We start from the raw sequence: 10,251 nt of genomic DNA, 5'->3' as shown, positions 1-10,251 counted from the left end.
AATGACTATCACTGCAGGTATGTAGTTTAGTCATCTCAGAATCTATATGTGCTATTATCCGGGTAACGCAACATAAGGTTAACCCGCCCTGCTGTGTTCCGGTCAAATTGGACCCATTTACAAGTTCTCTCTGTCTTAAGGTTCCATGACTTTGTCCACACAAAATACATTAGTTTTTACATATGTGGTGTTACCGGTCAGAAATGAATGGGTATAATATGGAGTTCAGGCACATGCCCATTCAAATGGACACACTTCCTCTGCCAGACCCCCACATGCATGTGTGTTTGAGCACTTGGCTTCCACACCTGTTGGTGTTCTCATAATCGCAACATTGTTTCAATATATAGACCTTTTCTCGCAGTTCTGGTATATGATGCTTTTGAGGCCTTCGCACACATTGTGGCAGCACAATGACCAAACTACACTGCTCAAAAAAATAGAGGGAACACTTAAACAACACAATGTAACTCCAAGTCAATCACACTTCTGTGAAATCAAACTGTCCACTTAGGAAGCAACACTGATTGACAAATTCCACATGCTGTTGTGCAAATGGAATAGACAACAGGTGGAAATTATAGGCAATTAGCAAGACACTCCCAATAAAGGAGTGGTTCTGCAGGTGGTGACCACAGACCACTTCTCAGTTCCTATGCTTCCTGGCTGATGTTTTGGTCACTTTTGAATGCTGGTAGTGCTTTCACTCTAGTGGTAGCATGAGACGGAGTCTACAACCCACACAAGTGGCTCAGGTAGTGCAGCTCATCCAGGATGGAACATCAATGCGAGCTGTGGCAAGAAGGTTTGCTGTGTCTGTCAGCGTAGTGTCCAGAGCATGGAGGCGCTACCAGGAGACAGGCCAGTACATCAGGAGACGTGGAGGAGGCCGTAGGAGGGCAACAACCCAGCAGCAGGACCGCTACCTCCACCTTTGTGCAAGGAGGAGCACTGCCAGAGCCCTGCAAAATGACCTCCAGCAGGCCACAAATGTGCATGTGTCTGCTCAAACGGTCAGAAACAGACTCTATGAGGGTGGTACGAGGGCCCGACGTCCACAAGTGGAGGTTGTGCATACAGCTCAACACCGTGCAGGACGTTTGGCATTTGCCAGAGAACACCAAGATTGGAAAATTTGCCACTGGCGCCCTGCGCTCTTCACAGATGAAAGCAGGTTTACACTGAGCACGTGACACACGTGATAGTCTGGAGACGCCCTCCAGCATGACCGGTTTGGCGGTGGGTCAGTCATGGTGTGGGGTGGCATTTTTTGGGGGTCGGCACAGCCATCCATGTGCTCGCCAGAGGTAGCCTGCCTGCCATTAGGTACCGAGATGAGATCCTCAGACCCCTTGTGAGACCATATGCTAGTGCGGTTGGCCCTGGATTCCTCCTAATGCAAGACAATGCTAGACCTCATGTGGCTGGAGTGTGTCAGCAGTTACTGCAAGAGGAAGGCATTGATGCTATGGACTGGCCCGCCCGTTCCCCAGACCTGAATCCAATTGAGCACATCTGGGACATCATGTCTCGCTCCATCCACCAACGCCACGTTGCACCACAGACTGTCCAGGAGTTGGCGGATGCTTTAGTCCAGGTCTGGGAGGAGATCCCTCAGGAGACCATCCGCCACCTCATCAGGAGCATGCCCAGGCGTTGTAGGGAGGTCATTCACATTCAACTATGTAAAGAAAAAAGTATTTAATAAGAATATTTCATTCATTCAGATCTAGGATGTGTTATTTTAATGTTCCCTTTATTTTTTTGAGCAGTGTATATACTGAGGCTCTTGATCATGACACTGGTGAGGAGAGAGTCCTTGTTAAACAGCACCGTTTCATCCAAGTATGTTATAATCCATACATGCTTTATTTTTACTCAAATGAGCTCAGTTCAATGAGGCCTACAGGGCATAAATGGAAGTTCAACTTCTTAGATCTTTTCATGGATTTATTATGGGGTGGTCATTTTGGACCGGGAACACTAACATGAAACAAACACAACAGGAGGGTTGAAAGGCCTGAATGTGCTCAGTGCCTAAACGGGCTATTAATAAGACTTAATCAGTCAATGAAGGCACAATCTTGACTGGTCACAGCAGGAATCACATACTGCCATCAAATTCAACCCCAGTGAAAGAAAGGTCAAATATGAAATGGCTCTGTGTTTAATAAAATAGTGTTAATGTCATGTCAGTTCACATATTCCTTGGCAGCACTGAGACAGTGCTCCTCAATGAAATGACTGCTGGTGAGTCAAGTCCTTGGCTTGGAGCTGTGTTTACTGCGTTTTCTGTCCTGACTGATTAAGACAATTCTACATCATAAAATCTGTAGATGTGGGAAATGCATAGCACCATTTTGGAAGCACATCTATCCATTTGACAACTATCATGTCCTGTCAAACGGGTTGCATTTCTTGAGCTTGAAACAGGAGTCACTAGTATCAGGTATGCAGCTGAGGTATGGGTTGTCGGCTTCTACTTCAGGTATTGGTAAACTTCCTCGTCCAGCGATATGAGGTTGAAGTAAGACAACAAAGACAGCAGGGATCTTGTCAGACTCATCATCGCCATCTCAGACCTGGGAAGATACAATGATTGAAGTTAATGGTAAGAAATGTAGGCAATTTTGTAGGAACTAAAAATGCCAAATTATGTATTTTGGGGAATGTTTGTAGCAAGACCTACCGAGCCGGGTCTACTGCTATACACTGGCCAGTTTATTTAGGTACACCACCCCTTTCCCAGAAATGGTTAGCGCCTACAGACAGTCATGTGGCCATGGCTTGGTATATAATGCAGACAGACAAGCCTCCTGGGCTTCGCACACATGACAGTTCCCAACAGATGGGCCACAAAACGGGCAAATAATTGCACAACAGTGGTGTGCAGAACGGCATCTTGGAACACACAAATGGTTGGTTCTTGTAAAGGATGGGCTATTGCAGCAGACTCCCACACCGGGTTTGATGCCTATCAGCTAAAAACAAGCGGTGGCTCCAGTGGGCACGCGATCACCAACACTGGACAATTACCTGGTCTGACGAATCCCTGTTGCGTTATGCTACCGGCAGTAAGGAGCATGACTCAATAACCTCATCATGCCTGGTGTTAACGGAACAGGCTGTTAGTGGTGGTGTAGGGAATGTTAAGTCTCTTGATACCAATTATGAAACGTTTCCATACCCCAAAGAATACATGGTGATCTGGAGGCAGGTACGGTGGGAGGGTCAGACCTGGTACTAGATGGGTGTACCGAAAACTGGCAACTAGCTAGGTTTCCATCAAATTGGCAACAGATTTTCATGCAAGTATTCAATAATCCACATAATCCTACCGGTGGTGTTTCTAAACTGACTTGTTGCTGATACCTTTTCAGTACGTGATGTATTGCACACAATGTACTTTTTCATGTACTGAATAAATAAAAATCTCAAGTTCAATGGGTTTCCATTGCGTTGTCACAAATGGTGTTTAAATAGCAAATGTTCCTACACTGGTCTTGACACTAGAGCTCATACTGGTTAGGCTAGTCTACATGAGATTTATGGATAAGTGCGAGAATTTTTGCATTTGTCAAACGGCAGTCAAGCATCGATCATGTCACCAGAAAAGGACCCTCGATATTTACCCACCCTGTGAAGGTCATAAATGATTTCATCTGTAGCCTAATAAACGTCATGCTTTCCCGAGTCGTAGTGGGCAGACCACACACACACACACCATATCGCGTGACTCCAAAGTTGACTTCGATATGGTTATCAGTATATTCGCATAAAGGTGTTTCCACTGCCATTTCTCGTGTAATAAATGTTATCGACAAAGATCCCACCACTTCGAACAAACAAATTATCTTTCGGGCATTTATAAAATTGCACCGAAGCGTCCAATTCCAATCATAGCTGTCGTAATTTATGTTATTTTTTATACTGTATGACTTTAATTGCCTTAAACTGTGGATGGAAATGTGGTTACTGAGGGTATAGTGTTGAGGATAATTCGTTACCTCAGGGCACACTCGAACTTGAGGCTCTCCCAGGTGGCCCGCACCCATCGCAACACCCTGAACCTTGGAAGGACACCCGGCCTCTCTGCCTGGAGCCGCCCCCAACATTGCACAGCGCTGGAGACAGGACAACAGGTTAGTAGGCATCTACAACTGCTGCTATGTGAAACACTCGTCTGTTCACCTCTTAGTCATGACACAGTACCTGTCGACCAGAGCCCCCAGCCTGATGTTGCTGCTGCTGTTACTAACCTCTTAGTCATGACACAGTATCGGTCTACCGGAGCCCCAAGTGTGATGTTGATGCTGCTGCTACTAACCTCTTAGTCATGACACAGTATCGGTCTACCGGAGCTCCCAGTGTGATGTTGATGCTGCTGCTACTAACCTCTTAGCCATGACACAGTATCGGTCTACAGGAGCTCCCAGTGTGATGTTGATGCTGCTGCTACTAACCTCTTAGCCATGACACAGTATCGGTCTACAGGAGCGCCCAGTGTGATGTTGATGCTGCTGCTACTAACCTCTTAGCCATGACACAGTATCGGTCTACAGGAGCTCCCAGTGTGATGTTGATGCTGCGGACAGTGTTGATGTTCCTGAACACCAGCAGCATGGGGCGTGGCATGGACTTGAGCACAACCATGATGTTGTCAAAGTGATTGACAGCCATGTCCCTCATATAGGTTGTCTCCTCACGACTCAGGATGTTGGACAGGCCCAATTCCCGCATGTTGATTGGCCGTTGCAGCAGCATCTCAGAGAAGATGAAGTAGTCTGATAGGATACAGGATATTGTAAGCAGGTCTTTGTTGTGAGACTGGATTTGTTCAAGGCATATGACTTCAGTTTAAATGAAGGAATCAGCTTGAAATAAAATTACTTTATTAAGCCTAAATGACAGTGGTCCTCTTACCTTTGACCCCCAGGCTGTTGGAGTACCTCTTCATGGCAGCATCGTCTCTCAGGACTATGGACCTCCACAGTTTACACAGCGCTACCCTGTCACTACAGAGCCAAAGGTTAGAGTTGATAGTAAAACATACAAGTTGTACCATTAAAACATGCAGGATCTAAAATGTATCCACACTACTGTGAGTTGCGTTGGATAAAAGTATCTGCTAAATGGCATATTATGACCCTTACATTTCACTGAGGTATTCATATAGGCCGTGATCCAACAGTACCAGCTCTGCCTTCTTGTCTGGACCTCTTCTCACAAGCACTGTGACATGGTACAGATAACATGCATTCAAGGTCATCAAGTCATTTTAAGCAAATATTGTTGTACTGTAGTTATTTATTATCAACGTGACCCATTTCTCGAAAAAAACGTCTTGTATAAACTGCCCTGGTGCAAGTTACACAAATCAATAAATGAGCATGTTAAGAGTTCAGTAGAAACTGAACCCTACCATTGCCAGGGTGAGGGTCAGCGTGGATGAAGCCAGTGTAAAATATCTGCTCTGCAAACGTACGGATCAGCTTGTCAGCAGTCTGAAAAGCCAGAGAAAAGTGTTATACATTCATCGGAGTACTAATGATAATAGACAAAGGTTATTGTGTCACGGTAGGCACTTACATCTCTCAAGCTAAGTCCTTGTCTTTTGATTTCTTCCAAATTGTTGATTTTGCAGCCTTCACAGAACTCTGCAGTCAACACTCTCTAAAGGAAAATGTTTTGTTTATTACAGTACAATAATACAGAAGTGGTCAAAAAGGTATCAAAGGCTGTGTTTAGACAGGCAGCCCAATACTGATTTTTTTTTTCTCAATCAGATCAGAAAAAGAGTCTATGTGATTGGTCAAAAGAGACAAAAAAAAAGAAGAAATGGGGCTGCCTGAATGCAGCCATCGTGATTTACAGCAGTGACTAGTTCCGTCTCTCACCTTGCTGGTTTGGTCCCAGTACACCTTTGGCACGACGACAAATTTGAAGTGTTTCAGTTCCTCTGCACATCTCTCAGAGTTCCTGGCCTCATTCTCAAAGTCCAGCTCCTGAGCTAATGTCCCCTTCAAGTCCTAAAATCGTCAGAGAATGTCAGCATTAGGTTAGTTTAGGGGACCATGTCTAGGGCTGTCTCTAATCATGCTCTGCAGATATTATCCGATAAATGTCCTATAAAATAAAATACAGTTTTTGACCAAGTTGGCAGACAAGTTTGAGCCCTTACCTTGAGGACCCATCTGAAGCCGAAGCTGGGGTGCATGAACTTTATAACGTCCAGTAGGATCTCCAGAGTCCTGATGTCACCGTCGAACCGATCCCTGAGGTCTATGTACTGCACCTGGAGAAGAGAGTTGTTACTATTCAGAATCAGGAGAGATACACCTAGCCTGGTTTAACCAGGTGAGGTGACCCCTATTTAATAGTGTAAATCAAGCACAGTATACTTTTAATTCTGTGGCTGAATGTGTAGTATAGTTAACCTGAACCCACTTTGACAGCAACAGGAGTCCCGTCCTGCAGCTCTGCCTTGTGGACCTGGGCCAGACTGGCTGCTGCGATGGGCTCATACTCAAATGTCTTAAACATCTTGTCTGGAGTCGTGTTGAAGTCCTCTATGAACAGAGCATCTACCTGGTAGAACATACCAGGTAATTTAATGGAAGAATGTTCCTCAACACTTTTCATTATAAAATGGCTTGTTCTAGCCTCACACTATGAATGGTGAAGAGGCATTGAAAGCTGTGACAAAACTACAAGCATGGCTTTATCACTTTCACTACAGCCTCTTGTATCGTATTGCTTCAAACTATTTGTCACATGCACTGAATACAACAGGTGCATACCTTACTGTGAAATGCTTACTTACAAGCCCTTAACCAACCGTGCAGTTCAAGAAAGAGTTAAGTCAAAAATAATAAGTAACAAAGAGGCTATATACAGGAGGTACCAGTACAGAGTAAATGTGCGGGGATACAGGTTAGTCAGTCATTTGTACATGTAGGTAGGGGTGAAGTGACTATGCATAGATAATAAACAGGGAACAGTAGTGTAAAAAACAAATGGAGGGTGGTGTCAATGTAAATTGTACAGGTGGCCATTTGATTAATTGTTCAGCAGTCTTATGGCTTGAGTGGTAGAAGCTGTTAAGGAGCCTTTTAGCCCTAGACTTGGCGCTCTGGTACCGCTTGCCATGTGGTAGCAGAGAGAACACAGTCTATGACTTGGGTGACTGGAGTCTGACAATTATTGGGGCTTTCCTCTGACACCGCCTAGTATATAGGTCCTGGTTGGCAGGAAGCTTGGTCCCAGTGATGTACTGGGCCGTAAGCACTACCCTCTGTAGCACCTTACGGTCAGATGCCGAGCATTAACTGTTCTTCAATGTTTGACAAGACAAAGTACTGCAGGTCTCACCTCCTTGCATCTCCTGTTGAGAGCCTTATCCTCCAGGACCTGCAGTGTCTTGACGTACTCAGGAGGCAGCAGGTGGTTGAAAGCACACAGTCCCTGTCCCAGTTTAACGTATATCCCCCCGTTCTGCACCGCTCCCTCCACCATGCCATCTGCTGCCCTCTGATGGCACAATGACATCCCTGCCACAAACGATGGGCTGCTCTGGCAAAACAGGGAGGGGAAGATGACGTGAGTGTCCTGACTGAACTACTGAGATCATTGCAGACTCACGCCACTGTTTAGCAGACATACACAGATAGACCTGTCACAATTCATAATGGTCCCGTTGCCCTGCTCAGACGTTGCATGCGTCAACCAATGGTTTCGTGCCACGTCTTAGACTGTGCGGTCAGGCACCAGATTGCTATAACATATGTGGTTAGCTGATAGGTATTTTACGTATCTAGCCATTGTAATATTTGGAATGCTTCAGTGATGCCTGGGCAGAGGAACGCACCCAATATTTCTGTCAAACTTACCTTGTCCAAACCACGTAACATCACATTGGAGGTCCACCAATAATCTACTGAGATATAGAGTCCTACATATATAGACCTGTAGAGACAGAGAGAGACATGGATTGAGTGTAACTCCAAAAGGAAATTATTCAAAACATTTGATCACATACAAAAAGGATGGTGATATTATTGTTATGATGGGACCCACCTACAGAAGCGACTGACTCCCTTCACCAAGATCTTCATCTTCCGTCTCTCTCTAGGTTCCGCAAGGGCGTACTGGACTCCCACCACCACGGGAACACCCAAAAACATCTTCCAGAACAACCCTAGACTCTTCCTTGGCCTGACGGAAAGAAATGTGCACAGCACACAGTGTTGCTGAAATGCTCATGTCTTCACCAATCTTGCAGTTGCTGTCTAGAAGGTTAGTATTTAAGTAACAGCATGTATAGTTCGGTGTCCTGTCCAGGGGTGTACTTGTACATCAAGCTGACTCACACTATAGAAACAGGAGATGGGCCATTCTAGTTAGTTTAGTACCTTTGTGAGCTGAAGGATCTGTACAGTTGTAGCTGTGGACGGGGACATCTTCCCAGCAGGGCCAAATGACACAACCTTAACTACAGAAAGATGAAAACACCACCACAATCAGTGTCACTTTGAAGCATCAACTTTAAACTAATCCACTGTTTTTGCCAGTTACAGTAGACTTGCTGAGAAAGACCTTCATCCCTAGAAAAAATACAAATCTTCATGTTAAGAGGTTAAGTTGAACAACATGTAGACTGGTGGTGTGGACTGCATCAAGGTCACTCTCCATAGACTAGAACACGCTGTTGTTGTTCTTAACGGTCTCTCACAGGACAAACTGTTTCCAGACTAATAGATTTATAAATAGAGGCTCTATGTCAGGGCCCTGACCACATGCACACACACACCAGGGCCGGTCCTGGCCGTTCTGCCGCCCTAGGCGAGACAAAAATAAATTGCCAGGCGACCCTTTTTTCCGCTATGATCAGCTCGTAAAAAAAATGTACGGATACAAACTTGAAACCACTGATCATGACCATTTAGCCCACAGGATGAAACTCCCGGACAGCAGTTGTGAGTAGCCTGAGTGTCCATTTTACTTTGACCTGTTTTTCAGATATGTTAACGTGTCAGCACATTTTTAAAAATTTGATCAGGCGCCATTTAGGTTAGGCTATTTGATCAAAAAACCTGCATGATGTTAAAAGTTTCTCATTACATTGTCATACATTTTTTCCTAAAACCTGTAGGCTACATTAAAGGCCGCACTCTTTCTACCATATGCTATATCTGCTCCATGATTTGTGTTACATTATGTTTTTTAAAGGAATGTTGGTGGAGTGCTTCTACTCTCCAACAAGCACCCTGGAGAGGCACACTGGGAATAGACAAGATACATATTTTGCATCCCTGACTTTGACAAAGTGGGCACCTCTTATCACAGGGCGCATCAGCGCTCACCTAAAAAATCTCATATGCCACTGGTGGAGAGAAATTGACATTGTTTTGGGGCAGAATTATGTGAGGTTTTAGGTCTTGCTGGAGATGCGTCTTGGTCAGTGTAGCTCAGAAAAAGCTGCCGCCATAGGCAGCCACCTAATCCTGCCTAATGAGAGAGCCACACACACACTTTCCATGGCATTGACCAAAACACGTGACAACTTATAAATAATGGAGGGTAAACCACAATCTCAAAATTAGGGCACATCACATTGTCTTTTAGCGAGATTGTACATCGAGCTCTGATTTTAGTATGGCGGTTATACATTGCATCAGGGGAATTTAACGTTGTGTGTCCACGCTCATTTCCTGGGAGTCAGAGAGAGTAGTTCATGGAATGAGAACTATTGTTAGTGTGATCTGTAAATAAACATGTATACTATGAAAAAAAAATATTAACATACAAAGCGCGCACACATACATAGTCATTACTTTTGACATTTAAGCCATACATGCATAAACAGTTAAATGGCAGGTGTTGAATTTGCTGAAGCTATATGCGTCTGGCTAGCTAGCTAGCAGGCAAGGCAAAGGCATATAACAAACAGTTCAACTCACTGCTTTGAAGGTCTCCCCTGCCATGTTCAACCTATACTGTGATCTCTTCTCACTAATATGGAGTTAAAACTGTGTAGTCACCATTCTAATGTAACCTGTCACCTCCTGTTTCAGATCATTCTTGATTTCCTGAACTGCTACAAATGATTTGACTGGCAGAAGGTGCACGAAATCGGTCACGTGACAAATGGTCCGACTCGATGTGACCGAAGCTTCTCTAGTGAAAAGAATCATGACTTGACTCGATATCCTCTTCTGGTACCGTCAATTAATCAACCCAAGTCATTGTTTT

At 44.6% G+C, this 10,251-nt stretch overlaps 1 protein-coding gene across 2 annotated transcripts; it reads right to left on the bottom strand.

The window, feature by feature from the left end:
- Positions 1 to 1,937: 1,937 nt before the first annotated feature.
- LOC115128518 (uncharacterized aarF domain-containing protein kinase 5-like) lies at positions 1,938 to 10,208 on the bottom strand. 2 transcript variants are annotated; one of them, XM_029658415.2, is made up of 15 exons: positions 9,960 to 10,131; positions 8,412 to 8,491; positions 8,077 to 8,214; positions 7,890 to 7,965; positions 7,372 to 7,572; positions 6,448 to 6,588; positions 6,182 to 6,295; positions 5,898 to 6,029; positions 5,590 to 5,673; positions 5,423 to 5,504; positions 5,154 to 5,232; positions 4,924 to 5,015; positions 4,532 to 4,784; positions 4,008 to 4,124; positions 1,938 to 2,582 (listed from the first exon to the last, which is right to left on the bottom strand). In XM_029658415.2, exons 1-15 carry the CDS (start codon positions 9,981 to 9,983, stop codon positions 2,480 to 2,482), a joined length of 1,716 nt encoding a protein of 571 aa, XP_029514275.1. In that variant the 5' UTR covers positions 9,984 to 10,131; the 3' UTR covers positions 1,938 to 2,479. The 2 variants fall into 2 exon arrangements, with proteins under 2 accessions (XP_029514275.1, XP_029514274.2); XM_029658414.2 differs by lacking the exons at positions 1,938 to 2,582; positions 4,008 to 4,124 and having other exon boundaries at positions 4,425 to 4,784; positions 10,041 to 10,208.
- Positions 10,209 to 10,251: the final 43 nt, after the last annotated feature.

This window comes from Oncorhynchus nerka, linkage group LG4, assembly GCF_034236695.1.
Source record: "Oncorhynchus nerka isolate Pitt River linkage group LG4, Oner_Uvic_2.0, whole genome shotgun sequence".
In the NCBI taxonomy this organism is placed as follows: Eukaryota; Metazoa; Chordata; class Actinopteri; order Salmoniformes; family Salmonidae; genus Oncorhynchus; species Oncorhynchus nerka.
The sequence above is the reverse complement of the archived record's forward strand: the minus strand, read 5'-3'. Positions and strand labels throughout refer to the sequence as shown.